Source organism: Nyctereutes procyonoides, unplaced genomic scaffold (assembly GCF_905146905.1).
Source record: "Nyctereutes procyonoides isolate TBG_1078 unplaced genomic scaffold, NYPRO_anot_genome, whole genome shotgun sequence".
Classification (NCBI taxonomy): Eukaryota; Metazoa; Chordata; class Mammalia; order Carnivora; family Canidae; genus Nyctereutes; species Nyctereutes procyonoides.
This window is the reverse complement of record NW_026575133.1, coordinates 286,314-307,760: the sequence shown is the minus strand read 5'-3', so window position 1 is coordinate 307,760 and position 21,447 is coordinate 286,314. Positions and strand designations below refer to the sequence as shown.

General features: G+C 42.0%; 1 protein-coding gene across 2 annotated transcripts in view; it reads right to left on the bottom strand.

Moving 5' to 3' along the window:
• Nucleotides 1-21,447, bottom strand: part of PDE6C (phosphodiesterase 6C) — a 49,161-nt gene that overhangs the window by 3,527 nt on the left and 24,187 nt on the right. For both annotated transcript variants that reach the window (XM_055300141.1, XM_055300142.1), the window contains exons 12-18: nt 18,954-19,100; nt 18,607-18,714; nt 18,056-18,165; nt 11,978-12,065; nt 4,461-4,561; nt 2,464-2,571; nt 2,289-2,352 (exon numbers count right to left, since the gene is read on the bottom strand). In XM_055300141.1, coding sequence (XP_055156116.1) covers nt 2,289-2,352; nt 2,464-2,571; nt 4,461-4,561; nt 11,978-12,065; nt 18,056-18,165; nt 18,607-18,714; nt 18,954-19,100 — 726 coding nt within the window. The remainder of the gene's footprint in view (nt 1-2,288; nt 2,353-2,463; nt 2,572-4,460; nt 4,562-11,977; nt 12,066-18,055; nt 18,166-18,606; nt 18,715-18,953; nt 19,101-21,447) is intronic.

Genomic DNA, 21,447 nt, shown 5'->3' with positions numbered 1-21,447 from the left:
TATGAGTGACATTTAGGGATACCATTTATATTAATGCTTGAGGTGTTGTCACACCATATACTCTTTGGTTTTAGAAAGATGGTGTCTAGGTGGCTCAGTCAGTTAAGCCTCTGATTCTCGATTTTGGCTCAGGTCATGATTTCAGATTCATGGGATCAAGCCCCGTGTTGGGCTTCATGCTCAGTAGGGAGTCTGCTTGAGATTCTCTCTCTCTCTCTCTCTCTCTCTCTCTCTCTCCTTCCGCCCCTCCCTCTGTTCTCTCCCTCTCTCAAATAAATCTTAAAAATAAATAAATAAAAATATATCACCTACAGATTATATCTAAATGGGAAAGGGAAATTTCTCTCGCCACTTCAGCATTCTAGGCCCATTCTGGGAGTACCTATCTCCTATTTGTATTGCCATGACCTCTCAACAATGAAAAGGGGAGATGGGAGGATGTTTAATTCTGTTACATTTTGCTTTAAGCTCTGAAGCTTCCCACACATCCTCCTCTTGTGCTGCTTATCTGTTAGCTTCTAGCATATTACCTGCATGCACACACACATGCACACAGATTAGAACACAGCTTTACTTGATTATAGAGTAAGGATATTTGAAGGTAAATTTATATAGCTTTAAAAAACCCAGTATCTATCAAATTTACTGAGCACCCACTAACTGCCTTATACTGGCATGAAGCAGGCTTGCCAGGAAGAATAAGATGTGATTTTTTTCCTTTAAGATGCTTCCAGTCTAGTAGAGATGGTTATATAAACTATGTGGATAAAGTGCTAGAACAGTAGTAGAATGAAGTGAGGTGGATCAAGGAGCTTGTGAAAAAGGAGCTTGCATTTATGTTGTATCAAGGATGGATAGTAGTTCTTCAGATAAAGAGGAGGGGGAGACTACCTGCAGAGATAAAATTGAATGTCCAGAGCTTGGAATGTGAAGTGGTGAACAGGAGAGTGACAGGAAATAATCTGGTGAGTGTGCGTTAAGAACAGGTAGCGACAGGCCATGTAAGCTTTGCTAGGAAGTTTGATTCTCTAGACCAGGGATTCTTATTCCTGCAGTCCTACTGTTCTAAAGTGCGCTAGCAGGCCAAACAGGTAGGGGTCAAGAGAGATAATAAGCTAAAGTAACTTTGCTTTTTTCTTTTATATAAAGTGATCTTTGTATACAACTCTTTGTGGAGGATGGACCTTACTTCTTTTTTAAAAGAAAGCTTGAAAACCTCTGGCTGTGGGGAGTTTAGAAGGCTTTTAAGCAGAGGAGTGGCTGGGCAAAGCTCTATTTATAAACAATCCCAGCAGCAGCTCAGAGGAGGGCTGGGTAGCTAAGGATGAGGGAGGATCACTTAGGAGGACCCCTGCCACCCTAGTGCTGATGAAGAAGGGTGGGAGTCTGACCTGAGGCTATAGCAAGTGTGACGACAGGAATGGGGAGATGAACTTCATGCAAAGCCCCAGGTTTCCTGCCTGGGCAATTGTGCAGATAAAGAATAAAGGAGGAAGAATAGGCATATCAGGGTGGAAAGAGCACAAGTGTTTGGTTTGAAATTTGATGGTTCCAATTATTCCATCTTTCCAAATACAACCCACAGTTATAGTTGAACCCAGTGAATTCTGGCTCTTTTCTAAGTTGGGTTTTTCCTAGAATTCACTGAGGGAAAAGGAGAAGCTTCTTTCTTCCAGTTAGCAAGAAATCAAGTAGTAAACTAGTAGCTCCTGACTCTCACTCCCCAAGGCAAAGAATTGGAGAAGACACCTGTAAACATGAACTTACTATAGACAGTGTCTTTTAATGATTGACAGCAGGGTTGTAGGAGCAAAACCACCCTTGATAGAGGAAAGCACTAATGATTCATCTTTGTTTTATGCTGATTTATCTTCTAATAATTTTATATAAACTTTTTGCAGCATATTCAATGGTAAATAATTCCTTGCAGAAAGCATGTTCTTTCTAAGGCCCCTTCTCTTTGCCTTGTTCTGGGGCCTAACCAAATGACCTATTGTCTTACTGACATTTGTGAGCTCTTGAAAGCCATTTGCCTTTCTTCATTAGCAGAAATCCAACAGGGAACATTTTATTTTTGTCTTAACTTCTCAAGTTTCTTTTTTCTTTTTAAATTATAAATTCATTGTTTGTTCTACAATAATGAAAGATAATTGCTTACAAAATATATAGTCACATAATTGCTAGCTATAACAAAATTCTGAGATTGCCAGAATCTTCATGTTTGCTCTTATATGGGACCTAGATAGTACCTGTGCATGTGACAGAAAAGGAAATATAACTGTACTCGCCTGACTTTGTACCTCCCAGGGTTTGGTTATAGCTGACAAGTCACATGCAGTCATCATCATTGCCCTTGGGAGAAAACAACAATTGTTAAGAAGAAAGATACACAAAATAAGGGGTATTTTGGGGTTTTTTTGTTTTTGTTTTTTCCAAAAGAGGAATAAAATTCTGACTACTTACATGATAACCTCTTTTTTGGTTGGATCAATGGTTACGTATTTGATGGCCTCTTCTTCAGTTTCCATTTTTTCACAAGCATCAACAATTTTTTGAAACATAGTTCTCTTCCTAAAAAAGATACAGCTGTGCAACAGTTTAAGCATATAAAACCAGAGATAAAAAGTATCTTTAACATGTGCTTTTCAGATTTCATGTTCCCACTTTGCATCAGATATCCACATAGTGGATCTAAGGGGCCAGGGGATAAGAGAATAGGGAGTGGCTGTTAAACTTGGTATAGAAAGGATTTAAGACAGAAAAAAGCACAAGCCACAAAAGGAAAAAAAAATCCCTAAGTTTGAATACATCGAAACTAAAAATAACATGTGACAAAGGAGATCATAACATAAACATAAAGGCCACAGGCTGTGATGAGATATAATGCATAAAACCAGCAAAGAATTAGAACCTAAAATACATGAGAAGATGCTCAACCTCACTGGCAAAAAAGAAAATACAAATTTGAACATCAATAAGATACCATCTCACACTCAAATTAACAAGATAAACAAGTGTCCCCAGATAAAGGGTACTCCAGATATGGGATAATAGAACTCCTGCACGCCGCTGGTGGGAATTTAAGTTGCGGAAACTACTCAGGAGTGCAGTTTTGCAATGCAGTTATAAGACTGAAGATTTGCAAGCCCTAAAGCAATTCCATGTCTAGCTATGTATGTTAGAGAAACTCTCACATGCATACAAGGATATATAATACAACATTGTCAACGAAAATGAAAAGTTGGAAACGATCTAAATGTCCATTCATAGGAGAATCACTGAATTCATTATGGCATATTCATACAGTTGAATATACAGTTAATAAAACTAATGAACTGGATCTTCATTTACCACCAAAGTAAATCTTTAAAACCTAATGTTACATGAAAAAGCAAGTTGCAGAAAAATATGTACAGTATGATACTATTTATGGAAAATTTGAAAACACATTTAACAACATAAAAACATGGATGGAAAGAACAAGTATATATCAACATCAGAATAATGGTATCTGGGGCAGCCCAGGTGGCTCAGTGGTTTAGCGCCGCCTTCAGCCCAGGGCCTGATCCTGGAGACTCGGGATCGAGTCCCACGCCAGGCTCCCTGCATGGAGCCTGCTTCTCCCTCTGCCTGTGTCTGTTCCTCTCTCTCTCTGTGTGTGTGTATCTCTCATGAATAAATAAAATCTTAAAAAAAAAAAAAGAATGGTTTCTGTGAAGGAGAAGGGAGGGTCTTTTCTTGGAGTGTGATGGGATGCCTCAATTGCATTACTTTTTTTCCATTAAAAATGATCTCAGATGGGTGTGGCAAAATCTTAGCATTTGTTGAATCTGGGTTATGGATATTTGGGTATTGATACTACAATCTAAGTCATTAAATAGCTGGATATTATAACTAATTCACCGTGTTCTAATCCATTTTCACCAAGAACTTTATAATTCACTGACAAGAAATGGGCAAAAGCTTGGAGTGTCTGGTTTCTTTGATTATTATTATTATTATAAATAGGCTAGTGCTCTGCTGTATGTAACTCAGAATTATGTGAGTTTGGTTAATATTCATCAGTATCACCAAGATTTTTTAGCTTCCAGACTCCAGCAGAATCAAATGTCTGATCCTGCAACTCTAAATACCAGACTCTGAACCATGATGAATCCACCACAACAAAAATCACCTCATAAGGCTGTGTGGCATCACTCCTCTGGCAATCCACCAACCTTGCTATACATTCTTCAATTCAAACTTCTTCAGGTAACCAACTAATTGACGTTAGGGGGTTAGTTTTCTAAAATATATTTTCAGATGCCTAGTAAACTATCAGATACCTTGAGGGTATTCTACTGATAATCCAAAAGTAAAGTGGATAAATGTATGTGTGAAGAAATGCCTTTTAACTGGAATGCAATGGGTCTTTTATGTAAGGCAGAAGCACACAGAATATAAGGGAATTCTGTACTTACTTGAAATATAAAGCCAGGTCAGTTGCTATTATTGCAACTTCAAACAAATGAATGACTGTTTCAAACTGGCGTTTATTTAGGTTCTGGAAGATATTTAAACTCTGTAAGATAAAAATTCACATAAATGGGACTATTTTTAAAAAGTCACAATGAAGCGCAATCATTAATTTGCCTTTGATTCAACAAACAAACCAAATCACGCTTAAGGAAATAAAGATAATTAGCATAAAAGAAAAACTAGGTCTTTCAGTCACTTTTTTCATTTCAGCTTTCTCTCTTGAATTAAGTTACCCCTCTACTATATTTTGAGTAAGGTAATTTAAACTATAAAAATAGTATTAGCAGGGACACCCGAGTGGCTCGGCGGTTTAGCATCACCTTCAACCCAAGGTGTGATCCTGGAGACCAGGGATCCAGTCCCACAATGGGCTCCCTGTATGGGGCCTGCTTCTCCCTCTGCCTGTGTCTTTGCCTCTCTCTCTCTCTCTCTGTGTCTCTCATGAATAAATAAATTTTAAAAAACTTAAAAAAAAAGTATTAGCAGACATTCATGTAAACAGTGTATAAGTTTGGGGAGTAAATAAAAGTGTTTTCTCTAGGATCATTTATAAATATAACAATAGATTTAAATTTTGCTTGTATTAATTAAGGAGCTTTAATAAAGCATATCTGGTACATCCAATTATTAGATATACTAATTATACACCAGATAATTTTATTTTTTAATTTTTTTAAGATTGTATTTATTTATTCATGAGAGAGAGAGAGAGAGAGAGAGAGAGAGAGGCAGAGACACAGGCAGAGGGAGAAGCAGGTTCCATGCAGGGAGCCCTACGCGGGACTCGATCCCCCCGACCCCAGGATCACGCCCTGGGCTGAAGGTGGCGCTAAACCGCTGAGCCACCAGGGCTGCCCTACACCAGATAATTTTAGAGTAATCATAGAAATTATTGGAAAACTTTCAGAAACTGCAGATTACATTAGCACTCATGTATGTATAGGGAAAAATAATGAAATCCTCTTAAGTTGTTCTTAAAAAGTTTTCTTGCAATTATATTTCACAAAGACTTAACTAGACCTTTCTTCAAAGAGTTTCCCACTAATAATCTATTCATATACATAGATCAGCTTCAGTGTTCAAGAAAATGACAGTAAATTTGGTAATGGTGTTTAAAAGCTCTCATACTCAGGCAGCCCTGGTTGGCCCAGTGGTTTAGTGCTGCCTTTGGCCCAGGGTGTGATCCTGGAGACCTGGGATCAAGTCCCACATCGGGCTCCCTGCATGGAGCCTGCTTGTGTCTCTGTCTCTCTCTCTCTCTGTGTCTGTCATGAATAAATAAATGAGATCTTAAAAAAAAAAAAAAACCTCTCATATTCTAATATGTGTCATTTTGATGATTACATTATTTTAAACAACAAACTACACCTAGTTAATAGTACTGTAACAATATGTATCATTTTGCAAAAGGTCTCATATTCCACATAGACCATTACAGGCATACAGGCTGAAGGACAGATATATAGTGGTTTTGCCAAATGAAGTTGACATTTATGAAATACATATATACACCTGAATCACATTCTTATCTTTTTCTCACTCATTTTCACTTTCATCTAAGAACATGGACAAGTCTCCTAATTGGAAAACCCTGTCTTAATTCTATATTCTTTTTATCTTCACTTTTCTTTCATATCTAAGAATCTTAAAAGAAGAGTTTCTAAGTGGTTTCTTTTTAACCTATGGATATAGATTCATATAAGAGAGGCTTCTTCTGTTTTATATTAGTTGCTAGAAAACCCTTGACCAAATTTGGGGCCAATAGTCTTATATCTCTCACTGTGCACATTTGGGGGCTTTACTATGCTTCATCTTAGTTTTATTTTCCCAGTAGTCCTATTTTCTTTTTTGGGGGGGGACAACTTGAGGAATAAAAATATATACACACATGCTTTTTTTTTTTTAGTAAGCTAAGGCAGAACCAGTGATTAGAGCAGGAAAAAATTAATACAAGATGATCAACACCAAAGTATCCAGATGCTGCTGCTAAAATATGAGGAATTAAGTACCAGATGAACATCTATGCAGAAAAAGCAAATCACATATAAGAAAAAAAGACTGGCTACATACTGCTATTCAGTGCAACACTTCCATGCCAAAAGACAGTGAAGTGATGTCCTCTAATTTCTGAGAAAAAGCAAGACCTTTATGTCCCACCAAACTGATCTTGAAAAACAAACGTAACAAACAGGTATTCTTAAGCATGTACTTAGATTAGCCTCTCTTGGAAAAATTTGACAAAAATCTAGCCAATCAAGATCATCACATCAATCAAGACATGAGTCAATAAAACACACAGGAATGGAGAAGCCATCATAAAAGGATTGATTGTAAGTATTGAGCCCATTTAAAAGTAGAAGAATAAACAATTGTGTTGGAGCTAGAGAGTATTATTCTAAGCGCAATATGTCAAAGAAAAATACCATATGATCTCACTCATATGTGAAATTTAAGAAGCAAAACAAACGACTGTGGGGGGAAAAAGAAGCAAACCAAGAAACACTCTTAACTACAGGGAGCAAAGTGATGGCTCCTGGAGGTGCAAGGGGTGGGGACATGGGGGAAGTAGGGGATGGGGAATGCACTTGTCCTCATGAGCACCCGAGTTGTATGTAAGTGTTGAATCACTAAATTATACATCTGAGCTGAATATTTTGCTGTTTGTGAACTAACTGGAATTTAAATAAAAACTTTTTTTAAAAGGATAAATAATTGTGGAAATTATTGAGCAACGTGTAAATTTCATAAATACCAATAAAAAAAATATCAATGATAATAAACACCTTACAAAACAGAGGCAAAGATGTGGAAGGAGTAGAAGTTATTTTAATTGCTTAACGTTTCATAGCAGTGAGTTAATAGAATGCTGTTAATACATATTGTCTAAAAATATCAAACATCTAAATGCTGAGCTATAGTTTTTCACAGTCATTTGTTCATTTTAGATGACTCTAAGAGCTAGTATCTCAAAAAATGAAATCTTGCCATTTGCAACCATGTGGAGGGAAATAGAAGGTATTATGCTAGGTGAAATAAATCAATCAGAGAAACACAATTATGATCTCACTCCTGTGTGGAATTTAAGAAACAAAACAGAGGATCCGGGCAGCCCCCGTGGCGCAGCGGTTTAGCGCCGCCTGCAGCCCAGGGCATGATCCTGGAGACCCGGGATCGAGTCCCACATCAGGTCCCTGCATGGAGCCTGCTTCTCCCTCTGCCTGTGTCTCTGCCTCTCTTTCTCTCTCTGCATCTCTATGAATAAATAAATAAAATCTTTAAGAAAAAAAAAAAAGGGATCCCTGGGTGGCTCAGCGGTTTAGCGCCTGCCTTCGGCCCAGGGTGCGATTCTGGAGTCCGGGGATCGAGTCCCGCGTCGGGCTACCGGCATGGAGCCTGCTTCTCCTTCCTCCTGTGTCTCTGCCTCTCTCTCTGTCTATAATAAATAAATAAATCTTAAAAAAAAAAAACAAAAAAAAAAAAAAAACAGAGGATCCTAGGGGAAGAGAGGGAAAAATAAAACAAGATGAAATCCGAGAGGGAGACAAACCATAAGAGGCTCTCAATCTTAGAAAACAAACTAAGGGTCGATGGAGAAGAAGGGGGTGGAGAGAGTGGGGTAACTGGGTGATGGACATTAAGGAGGGCATGTGATGTGATGATCACTGGGTGTTATATAAGACTGATGAATCACTGACCTCTGCCTCTGAAACTAACAATACATTATATGTTAATTTATTGAATTTAGATAAAAAGTTTTAAAAAGAGCTAGTATCTCTTGTTTAAAGACACAGTGTCCAAAGTTCTGCAATTCTTTCTAGTTCCAAAATGTTTATTCCATTGAATTCAAACAGAATTACATAAAGATAAATGGAAAACTAGTCAACAATGAAAAGGAATGAATCACTGATATATACAATGCAGACACATCTCAAAATTATTGCTTTGTGTGAAAGAAGCCAGCACAAAAGAGTACTTGTATAATTGCAATTATATAAAATCTACAAAAATCTAAACTAATTTATAGTGACTAAAAGCATTTCAATGGTTGTTTAGGGCTGGGAGCAAAGAGATGAATGCACTGCAAAGGGGCATGAAGAAGGGTTTGGGGGGATTAAAAATGTTCTATATCTTGATTGTGGTGGTGGTTTCCTAGGTGTAAACATTGTATAAACTTATAGAATTGTACACATTGAAGGGATGCAGTTTATTGTACACATCAATAAAGCTGATTTTAAAAACATGAACTCTGACTTAAAAAGCTTGGATAGTATGATCCCATTTTTCTAAAATTGTTTCTATCCCACCTGTCTAGTCATAGGGTGGCTGCAAAGAAGTTCATCAGGTGTTAGTGAAGTAGCTATTTTTGAGTTATAGGATTTGAAATAATTTTGTAAATTTGTTTTTGAAATTTTCCCTATGGTTGAGTTTTTATATTGGCAAGTATAATTTTTACAACCACTATGAAGTCATTAATTTTAAAAACATGTACATTTGTAATATTCCACTTGTTTTCCTGAGGATTGTGCTGAAAACCTGAGGTGGGTGGGACAGGTGTGCCAGAGTGAGAGAGGAGGCCTATTTCCCAGCTCATTTCAGCAGAACCCCCACCTGCTCAGCTGGTTTCACTAATCCACAGCGACTAATCCACAGCGAGGGTCTCTGTTCTCTCCTACTATAAAAATGGCAGTAAACATATAAATTCCCAAAATAGGCAGGAATGACTCCAGTTCATCCTGGGTAGGGCTTTCAGGTGAGATAAGGCAGGAGAAAGTACAGGCTGTTCTAGTCTTCTGCATGGTACTGGTGACACCCTACAAAGAGATTGCTAACGTGTTCATGGCTGCTGTGACCATACACAGGATATTTCATTGCTTCTTCACTCATTTGTATAAGATGGGGTTGGTGTGGTAAAGCATACATAGAATTATCATGAATTCTATAAAGAAGTGTTTTGAATGGTAACAGGGTTAAGCTTGAGCAGTATATTTTGTTGTTTCTACAATACTATTATGACATTAAAATTTATACTCTTACAAATTTGACTAGCCAGTTTTCCACCTGTTCACTCAGGTGAAAGAGTGGACTTCTGTATGGTTACAGGTAGTTCTTAATTCTCAGAACGGTGGATCCTACTCTACTAGGATACAAGGACATTTTAATTCAAAGCCTCATGGTAAACAAAATGTCTGAGTAATGACCACAAAATGTCAAGATTATTATATAAATCATGAGGATTTCCCTTACTGAAATGCTTTTAATGCAAATATTTTCTTTATACAAAAAAGTAAATAAAAGAACAACATTGTCTCCCAAAAGTGTACAAAGAACATCTGAAGGCTGAAAATTTCATTTTTTTTAAGCGTTCCATTTCCCTGCTCATAAAAAACTCTGTGATTACATTGCTTAGCGACTCTATTTACAGGCTTTGAAAGTCTTCAATTAGCAGGTTGGATAGCATTGTAGACGGGTCCTTGCCAAGGTGGTATGGATTACTGAGATGCAGTATGACTTTTTAGAAAGAATAATAAGCCTTTATATAACCATCAAAACCAGTTTTAGACTCCAGAGTACATAACATTAAGAAATTAAGATGGAAAACCACTAGTCTATTATAAACCTTTAAATTCCAGAAAGGAAACCATATGAGATACAAGGATTACCCGCACCCCCACCCCCATCATGTTAAGCATTTAAACACTTGGTTGAAATTCTTAAAATATATTTTGCTTTAGTAGGCATATGTAAAATTAAATAATAAATTATATTCAATAGTACCTGCTTAGGATGTCACATAATCAGTGACACTACTGATTATGTAAGTAGAGAAAATTCTTACTCAAAAATATAAGATTGTCCCAACAAAGACTCATAACAAATTAGTAATAACAGTTTACTCTTATCTTCCTGAATTACTTTCAACTCCACTCCTTTAAATTGTCATAGAACAAATAATATCATTATTTTTATGTTATAAACCCATAGACGTTCTGGCTGTACACCAGAATTATCATTCTTAACAAAAATACAAATTCCTGGGCCAGAATCCCAGAAAGCCCCATCAGTAAGTGCAAAATGAAGCCCGGGATCTGTTTTTAACAGCCTGTGCACCCCAGGCCCGCAAATTCTCATGCACTTGGTCGTGGCATCAATCACGGGCTATTAAAAACGCTCAAAAAACAAACAAACAAACAAACAAACAAAAAAAAAACGCTCAAATGGGGGATCCCTGGGTGGTGCAGCGGTTTGGCGCCTGCCTTTGGCCCAGGGTGCAATCCTGGAGACCCGGGATCGAGTCCCGCGTCGGGCTCACTGCATGGAGCCTGCTTCTCCCTCTGCCTGTGTCTCTGCCTCTGCCTCTCTCTCTCTCTCTCTCTCTCTGTGTGTGTGACTATCATAAATAAAAAAAGTAAAAATAAAAAAAATAAAAACGCTCAAGTGTTGTTTTTCTCTTTTTCCATTATTTCTGCCTGGTCACTCTGCCTTACTTTCCCCTCTTGGCTTTACATTACTTGGGAGAATTTAGTGTTATCCCTAGACTTGGACATATTTCCATATGTTCCTTCCTTGAGCCTTTTATAAAAGATTGTTACAGAAGCTGAGAAAAGCTCCACTCCCCAGAGGGCTTATTTCTCCAACTGAGCACGTGTGATTCTAAACAAGCTCTCTGCTATGACAAAAGTGTTTCCCTCCATCCAATAATGACTCATTTTAATCAGTTTTGGTTTGGAATTTTCTCAAGATATTTTTTTTAAGTATAACTGAATTATGTATCCACAACTTTTCCACCAGCTATATACCCCTGAAATAAAACTGATAAAAGACAGAAGAATGACGGCCTCCTGTGGAATGTTCGTAGTACATGACATGGCTAAATCAAAGTGAATTCAAGACCAAGCTCAAGCCACTTCCTGCACAAAGCCGTCCCTGATCCCACCTCTCTGCTCCCCTATGCCATGTGCACTCCTGAACGTGGCATCTCCTTCTAGAATCTTAGAGCATTGCCAGTGCATCTCTGATGGCAGCTATTTCTGTCTTATATCTTGATTTCACACTTCCCTCCACTACCAAAGCTTGACTTCCTCAAAGATACAGACAAAGCCTCACAGTGCATGCCCCGGGAGTAAGAAAATCATTGGCTATGTAGCCTCCTGCCCCCTCTCCATTTATATATACCTGAGGGTGTGCAGAGCCCTCTCACATCCACCATAAGCTTTTTCTTTTTTCTCCATGGACTCACAGAGATTTTGTGACTTTCCATGGCTGTTTCTATCTCAGCAACTTCCAACCTGGCTGTTCAAAACTGTAGTAAAATAGCCATTTCTAGCAATTGATTTCAATGAGGGTATGGACTGCCAACTCTTTGAGCCATTACTCAAGGCCATCCTCTTTCTAAGCATTTCCTGTGGGTTGGTGCTTTGATCCAGAGCCTCTGAGCTGCCCTGGAGAAAAGCTCATGTACCTCATCTTGCAGTAGAGTCTTACTGTACTCCAAGTGGTGCCTCTCCAAAATGGAAGATCCATGAAGCTTTGCTAATGGAGACGTGGATCTAGGAGGAAGAGGATATGCCATAATTTTAGCTGCTTAAAGATTACCCATGAGTCTATACAGTATAGAGTCTTTATTCTCTGAGGATGTTTTCCATTTCTTCCTTCTCCCTCTCCTCTAATGCCTGTGAAAAGTTGAAAGTAACATATTGGGACTGATTTTTTAGATTTAGAACAAGAGAATATGCTCTTTAAAAAAATTCTTTAAAAAACCTAATTTGTTGAATGCATAAAATGACTGAATTATTTAAATGAGGAAGTTTGGTTCATCCTCTGCATCTTAAAGTTTAAAAGCTTTAGGCTCCCTGGAGCTGCTGGCACTGGCCTGTGCTGTGACTCCCAGAACATGTAACAAACCAGGTGAAGGCCCACAGATCATTTGCATGGAAAATGTTTATTAAGAATTTCCAGGAACCAGGACACCTGGGTGGCTCAGCAGTTGAGTGTCTGCCTTTGGCTCAGGGCATGATCCTGGTCCGGGGATTGAGTCCCGCACTGGGCTCCCTGTGAGGAGCCTGCTTCTCCCGCTGCCTATGTCTCTGCCTCTCTCTCTGTGTCTCATGAGTAAATAAATAAAATCTTAAAAAAAAATTGAGGAACCAGAATAAGAATGATTATAAAGTGATCATTTCTTTCCTCCTCCAAGGTAGGGACATAAATTTTAGGTTAAACTTCCCATTTGTTAATGGTTAGGTCGCAGCTTTCTGTAAGTGGGGGCCTCAGTCTTTGGTGCCCTGTCTTCCTTTAAGTCTTTCTGTTAGAGGAAGCCCTAGAAAATAAAAGGTAGCAGGAGGAAGTGATGATGGGACACCTGGGTGCCTCAGTGGTTGAGCATCTGCCTTTGGCTCAGGGCGTGATCCCAGGGTCCTGGGATGGAGTCCTGCATTGGGTTCCCCATGGGGAGCCTTCTTCTCCCTCTGCCTATGTTTCTGCCTCTGTGTGTCTCTCATGAATAGATAAAATCTTTAATTAAAAAAAAAAAAGAAAAGAAAGTAAAAAGAGAAAGTGATGGAGGGAGGCTGAGGCCAAAGGCCTACACAGGTCATGTGAAGACTTTGTTATTCTATTCTATTTCATTCCAATGGAGGGGTGAGGGAGAGTGGGAAAAAAAGAAATATGGAATGAATAAATAGTTTTAAGAAAGGAAGAAATCAGAGACTGTGTGGCAGCCTTAGTAGAGAAGTTTCATCTTATTTCAGAAAGAACAGAACTTTAGGGAGTAGAGGAGATGGTAACAGGTCACTGACAAGTCTGATAAACCAAATGCTCTAGTTAGGGAACAATCAGACTATGTCTGAGCAAAACTATAATTGATCATAATTTTAGCACATATTTAAATACCTCCTCTGTGTCAGCACTGGAGATTTAAAAAAATTAATTGAAGCTCAATTCTAGTCAGAAAAGAATGGTGTCTTTAATTCCCTTAGGTTTAAAACATCATTTAAGAAAGATTTCTGGGGAGTTAGAAATACACCTAGTCTCAAAATAATACCTCATGGATTACTTATTAATACAAAGGAGAAAATGTACCTTTACATAAAGAGATCTCCTGGATATTGCCCATAAATAATTTAACTAAACCTCATAAATAATGGGACAAATTGCTATCACAGGCCTCCTGATGTTCTGAGAAGGGCATCATCCATGAATTCCCACCAAAAATGTTTACCCTGGGGATCCCTAGGTGGCTCAGTGATTTAGCGCCTGCCTTTGGCCCAGGACATGATCCTGGAGTCCGGGGATCGAGTCCTGCATCGGGCTCCCTCCATGGAGCCTCTCTCTCTCTCTCTCTCTCTCTCTCTGTCTCTCATGAATAAACAAAATCTTTAAAAAAATATTTACCCTGAATTTGGTAATTGAGAAACTACTGGGAAAATCCACATTGAGGGCTTGCCCACAGAAGAACTGGCCTAGACTAAAAAATAGCAATATTCAGAAAGACATGAAAAGGTTGAAGAGCTATTCCAGATTTAAAGAGATTAAAAATACTTGACAACCAAATGCCAGGGGTGATCCTTAATTAGATCCTGAATCAGAGGGGTAGAAAAGCTATAAAGGTCGTTTATTGGGGAAATTGGAATAATTTGAATAAATATTCTATATTGGGACATCGTACTGTACCAGCGTTAAATTTCCTCAGGGTGATCATCATGTTGTGTTTATGTGGGCAAATGCCACCCTTATTCTTAGGAGATACATACTGAAACATTTCAGGGTAAAGTGTCATGATGTCTGCAACTTACTCACAAATGGTTCAATAAGAAAAAGAAAGAATTTATACACACACACAGATGCACACACAGATGTATATCCATATTTGGAGAGAAAATGAATTTGGCACAATCTATTTTTTTAAAGTAAATTTCAGAGATGTTATTTAAAGTCTCAATGGGATCATGAGAAAAAAAATTTTTTAAATGACACCATCCATCAATAATTCTCTATTTTTGAAGTCTGGCAACAGTGAACTTGAAGTATGGAAAACAGCTAGTTTAGACTGATACTGTCCAGGCACTCAGGAAGAAAATAACCAAAGGAGAGAAACTCAAGTAACAGAGATTGTGGTGTGACCTGACTAGTCAACCTACCGGTTTTCTTGGTCTTTCCAAGAATGATTTTTGAAAATTATAACTCCAGCAAGGGACAGTGTTGGTAAGAAAGCACTAAGGGGTTCTTTTTAAGGTAGATGAGTAACATTCCAACTTCCTAAGAAATCTGAGGATTGTTTTGGGGGTTGGTGGTAGGGGGGAACACCATTGCCAGTATTCCCTGGAGAATTCTGAAGTGGTGGAGGAGATGATCGAAGACTGGATACAAGTACATTTTATCCTAAAGTTTAAGAAGCAGAAAATGACACAGTTTATAAATGACAAAAGAGAAAGATTGACCTTTATCTCTGAACCAATTTAAACTGTTTCAGAGTTCATGAGCACTTACAGAGAAAGTTTAGAAGGAGAACACAATGCCAGGTTGATGTGATGGACCTTCTGTGACAGGGTTGGTGGGACTGGAAGGCCATGGACCACGTGTGTCTGGATCTCAGCAAGGCAGTTGACAGGATACCTCAGGATATCTGCAGTACAAGCTAGAGTTCTAAGTGTATCCACTCCCACAGCTGGGCAGCAGAACCCAATGAGTGTGCTCAGTTGACGGTCTTCAAGCCTAGGAGTAGGTTTCCAGCCCTGGGTCCTGAAATTTTGCCCTTGCTCTTGTTCTGATGCATAATCTTATTAGTGACTTGAGTGAATATCAATGAAAATCATGAATAATTTTTCAATGACAGAAAACTGGGAAAAATAACTAATCCATTGGCTAACAGAGTGTGGCATGGCAATTTCAACTAAGAGTGAAATGAAGAGTCAAGAAGATGAAATGTAATTATAATGAAATCTCAACTGCGTCAGGTCCTGTATGGATTATTGTGTTAAACCCCAAGACCTGCACTTAAAGAATGACATAAGAACACTAGACTGGACTCACAGAAGAATAGCAAATAAAATCAGATGCGTGGAAGCTGACATATATGAAATGGTTTAAACAACTGGCTGTGTTCAACCAGGAAGGCGGGAGGGGGAAGTGATCATTCTCTTTAATATGAAGGAATGGACTGTGGTTGAGAAATTAAACATATTCTAGCAGCTTCAAAGAGACCTGAAGAGGACAAACAGATGTTACTGGGAGACCAATTTCAGTTCAGTATCATGAAGAACATCCCACCAATAGAATCATCTAAAAGTAGATCTGTGTGCCCTGTGGGCCATTATGGGAGAAACTGGAAGTGAACTTGAGGATGTCAGGAGGAAGGCAGTGAAGGAGAGGCCTGTGTTGGATGGGGGAATGAGATAAATTCTTAAATTCCTCCTACTTTTGTCCTGATAACTGCATTTCTTCTGGGACAAGATGGAAGAGAGTCAAGAGGCAGAAAAACAAGAGGGCTGAAAAACTAAACGAGGAAAGGGAATGAAAGGAACAAAGAAAGCAGAAAACAAACTGGCTGGAAAAGTCAACAAAGGGCACGGGAGAGCTGGAGGTAAGAACAGAAATGTGAAAATGGCCAGGTTTTGAAGGCATTGTCAGAGGGTAGTCTAAGGCTGGGAGATGATGGTGGAAACCAGAATGAAGGGGGCGAGATCTTATGGAGACAAGAAATCAGACTGAGGGCACAAGGTCCCGCCAGGAAGCAGAGTCATCTGTGTCCCTGTCACTTCATGTCACCCTCCCACAGTGACCTGATTTGTAACCATCCATGTGAGAATAATAATTCTGTTTCATTCAACCTTTCCATGAGCTGCTTTTGCCAGTGTGATGTCTCCATATCTCTGTGGACTCTTGAGCAATTCTTCCAGAATAGGGATGTGAAGAGACTCATCGAGCATCACTAGTGAGGGACAGTGTGCAGAAAGACTGTGTTTGGTCAGGGCGGTGTAGCAGAGCTACTAGAACCAGGATCACCGGTGCTAAGGTGCCTGCAGTGGGGAAGCCTGACATGGGGCCCAGTCCTTCCAGTTGACAGAAATGGTGGGAGAAGGTCAGCGTGTCCTCCTAGCTGATGGACAGGGGGACCCACTCGGACCCCACATGCCCGGCCAAAGCAGAGACCTCAGAGGTGGTTGCATCCTTCCGAAAAACTGGAAGCCAGATGTCATATCCAATTTGGCAATTGGACTTTGCCTTCTTGAGCTTGTTTCTTCCTCAGTGAAAGAGGGAGGCCATAGTAGCTCTCATGTGAGAGGCGACGAGTATCAAGATCTTAGCTGGGCTCAGCACGCCATAGGTGCTCAATAAATGTGAGCAGCTTTGGAGTTGACATGGCTCATGCAGTGATCAGAGGAGAGGAGGGAACCCAGCCCCTGTCAGGAGACTGGAGTGCAGGCGTGCAGGATGGCCGACATGGGCCGGAACCTCTGGAGAGGAAGATGTCCCCAGCCCGACGTCCCGGTGCCAGTCCTCTTTTCAAGACAGAGCCCCACAGGGAGAGTTGCTAAAAGTAAGAAGTCGCTGCTCACAATGTGCTTTTCATTCACTGAGTGGATTTTTCTTGAGCACCCACTAAGGAGTCTCATATACATGTAATTTCACTTGATTCTCACAACAGTCTTGGAGAGGTGGATATCGTGCCCATTCTATGGTTCACAAACAGAATCTCAAATAGACCAAGTGACTTGTCCCAAGCTCCCCCAACCAGGAAGGGGTTGGACCCCACAAACCCAGACTCCCAGACTTGTTCTCTCTAATATGCCTGGTGCCTCTGGAAAGGGGTAGGTGGTGTGTCAGAGATGAGGATACAGTGTGTCTAAGGCCGACAGAGCAGCTTAAAATCTGTGATCAAGGGGCTTGCCTGGCCACGGCACCGCTGATGAATTTTGAAGAGCGTCAGTGACATCATAATAACACTTAGTATTTATTTACTGCCAAGAGGCCACCGTGAGCTGAATGCTTTATACGCATGATCTCATTTAATCTTTACAACGACCCTTCCCTGGTAGGTACCATTATTATAATTTTCACTTTCCAGATGAGGAAGCCTAGGCTTCCAAAGTGTGAAGAACCGGAGGGGAAGGCAGCGGCGGGAGAAGACGCCAAGGGAGGCACAGAGAAACCAGGGGAGGGAAGGGGAGTGAGCCCAGGAAGGGACGCCCTCTGGCTTGAGCAGGGGGCAAGGTTCCACCCGCGTGAACACGTGTGAACCAAGGCCGGGGCACTTTCATATATGAATTCCATCCTCTGACCAAGCTGAAGAAAGGAGGAGCGAAGGCCTTTACGAATAAGGCAGGGCACGTCTGGAAATAACCGTAGGGGAAGGGGGCTGCGGGGCTGCGGGCTTCCAGGGAGAAAGAGCAGACACTCTCACAGAGGGCTGAAGCTCTGAAGGAGCAGAACGTGGCCCTGAGATTCGCAAGCGTGATGGAGAAGAGCTGACAGGGCTAAGGGACAGGACTGGTTCTCTTCTCCCCCGAGGTGCCTTCAGACATGGCCAGTGCACGTCACTTACTTCATCTGATACAAATTATTGGTGCCTCTGTGGTCAATGTCATGGCAGAAAGCAGCAGCGAGCATGGCAAAGGCTTCAAGATCCGTATAGTATTTCTTTAGTCTTCCTGTCTAAAAAATAAAAATCAGAAAATATATATTTATATTTATATTTAAATATATATATATATAGATAGATAAATACACCTCTGAGCGAGTGCAATACACCTCTTTGCAACTGCCTGCAAAGGAGAAGTTGACCTACCCTGTTTTCAGATCAAGTTGGCTTTACTTCTTGGGTACTGCAGCTCACTACAGGCAACTGCAAACCCCAGCAGGTGCCAGAATTTTCCTTTAAGGAGCTGGGTATACGAATGCCCCACTGATAGTCTAGTCATGTGCCCAGGGATACCCATGCTCCCTGGCATCATCCGCAGGGGCGTTTGGGGTTTATAGGATTGTATCCCCAAATTCCAAAACTACTGGTCTAAACTGCCGGCCCACATCCACTTCTCGTCAAGCTCACGGGGGAAATGTGCAGGGTTACGACGGTTCACAGCTCTCTGCACCTACCATCAGCAGCGTGAACATGGTCTGCCCCACATTGAACCCGTGCCGCCAGTTGTGGTAAGTGATGGAGCGGTACCCTTTCCTCACGGTGTACATCCACCTGGTGAGAACCTGCCCCCCAAAGAAGACAAGAGCGTTCAGACTTTGGAATAGAATTCTAAAAGTTAGAAGGTCTGTGACAGTCTTATCTAAAAAGACAGGTTGGTCTTGTTTACAGGGTTTACACTGATACGTGCACAAAGTTAATAAGAGTCGAAAATCCAAACTGAAGTTAATCTTTTGAACCAGGGGAAACATGAGTGAGAACAGCCGCAGAATCACACGCTGTTTTAGACGAAGTGCTCTCTGACCTCCACCGGGACTTTGAATTTCTCCACCACATTTATTTCAAAGAACAGTCGCAGCCCACACTTGATCAGCTCGTGCTCGGAGATGGGGAAGTCGCTGAAGCGGAACTCGTACAGGTCCACCGCCCGCGGGTCGGGCAGGTCCTCCCTCTGTTGAGACAGGAACGCGCTGCTTCAGGTCACACGCCTCTGTCCCCTCTGGGCTCGCGGGGTCCGCGCGGGCGTGAGACAAAGTTACCGCCGAAGGAGGCCACGTGCCACCCGCCGGGCCTCGGTGCCCACGGCCGCGCCGCCTCCTCGCCACAGCCCCGCACGGTCGCGCCCAGTTTCCCGACGGTGACACCGAGGCCCGGCTCTCTTAGGAAACCGCCGGGGCGACGGCTGCAGTTCCGAGGCCGGCCCCGGGGGCTGCTTTCCTCCTGCGTGGGCCCGCTCAGTAAAAGGTGCCTCGTGGCAGCAGTCCCCCCTCCGCGCTCAGCACCCGACTCCGCTTCCGCCCCCTCCAGGAAGCACCCGCCCGACAGCAGACCATCCCTCAACTCATCCCTTCGCTCATTCATTCATCCTTAACGAGCGAGCGGTCACCTGTACGCTCGGCCCACCGCGAGCGCCGCCGCAGTGCGGGGCCCCGGAGCCTGCGGGCCGGGGGTGGGGGGGTAGGGGGGGTGCTCGAGGCCCTCGGGCTGTGCACGCGGCCGGGCGCCCGCCACGGGGCCATTGGCACGGCCCGCAAGGAGCTCAGCTCCCTGAAATAGTTGCAAAGTACAGATCACTGAAAGGTGAGAGCTCAGCACCCCCACAGACCGTAACATCCGGGGCAGAGCGTGAAGGCAGGGCAGGCTGGAGGGGGATTAAAGGAAGAGAGCTCCTGGAAGGATGTGGATTCGGGGGGGCCCGGTCAAGGCAGAGGGGAGACAGTCCCATGGGGGCAGAGAAAGCGCCAGGAGGGAGAAGCTAGCAAGAGCTCTGCGGGCCCACGCGCAGCAGCAAATGGGTCCAGGCACCTAGGCCGTCCGAGGTCCTTCACACCTGCCAAGGCCACCGCGCTGGAGGTTTCCCAGGGGCTAGTTAGTTCATGCTCTTACACAGATTTCAATACCAAATGGTAGCTGGCTGTTTTAAGTGAAATTATGGTTTCTCGTCCCCTGAGCCCCGAGTCTGGGTTGGCCCCTCACTGCCTGTCCTTCTCTCCCCTTCCCAGGGCTCCCAGGGTCCTCCTGTGATCCCTTCTCACCAGCACTATCCTCGGACTGGTCACTCTAGGCAGAGGTTATTTTTTTCCACCCTGCAAAGCAATGGTTTGGAGCCAAGAGACTAGCCTTCAGTTCTGGGTTCAGATTAGCTACATCCACATCTCCCAGATGGAACTAGTCTCAGTGTTCTCATCCCTGAAATGGGAATAACAATAGTAACGTTTTGATCTTTGCTGCCTCAATTGAAAAGCAGTGCTAATTTCATCTGCCTGGATCCGAGAGAGTTCATGGAGATTCAGTTCACAAAACCCTTTCTCCATTTCTCATAGGACCTTCCTATGTCCTTTGCTACTCTTCTCTCTCTCTCTCTCCAAACCCTCCCAGGTTCCTTGCCCATGTAGGTTCTTCTTTTTCTCTCATTCATTGATTATTTATCCATTCAACAGACATTTATTGGTTCCTCTCTGTGTTGTTGGCATCATGGATGAATAAAGCAGACACTGTCACTACCCCCGGAAACATGCATTCTTATGGGGAGAGACACATAATATTATAGCACATCCTTTAAAACTCGGAATAAGAGAAAGTTAATGGGGTGTGGTGAGGAGCACCCTGTGCTACAGACTCCCTACTGGAGGTTGTCTCAGTGCTACAGTTTGCAAAGCGAAGATAAAATACAAAAATGTTTTTTAATGCATTAAGGGCTCAGTCACACTAAAGTATAAATGTGCATTTTAGCAGGAAACCAAGGGAAAAGTTTTCAGAAGAATGACCCCCGGCCCCATTTGCAGTAGGAGGCAAATCAATAAAAGGTAGATTATTACAAAAAGTATAGGTTTTGAAGAACAGCTGTTTTAAAATCTGTGGTACAGAGAGCTGATAAACATAAAGGCTTTGGTTGGTCCCATAAGTAGGAGCTCTGGGCACCCAAGGCCGATTTTCTCCTTTCTGCAGGAATCACACAGCTAAGCTGGGATGAGGGCAGTTGGGAGCAGCTGCCATCCCACTACACTATGAAGTGGTTCTGATGGTGCCTGTTGAGGCCTGGCTTGCTCCATCTGCTCCCAGAAGGATCGCCCTGGGCACCTGAGTCACGTCCCAGGTCCCTGTGAACCACGTGGTCCTGGTCTTTCAACCTTCCTGCCAGGCCTCAGGGCTCCTCCCCTCTGCTCCCAACAGCTGGCTTTGGTTTCTGAAAGATGATGGTTCTGTGACTGCATGCCCTGGTCTGTACTTGCTTCCCCTTCTCCCCTCCAGCTGTCCCCAAACCCTTGACTTCAACCTCTGCCCAGACAAATCCTGCT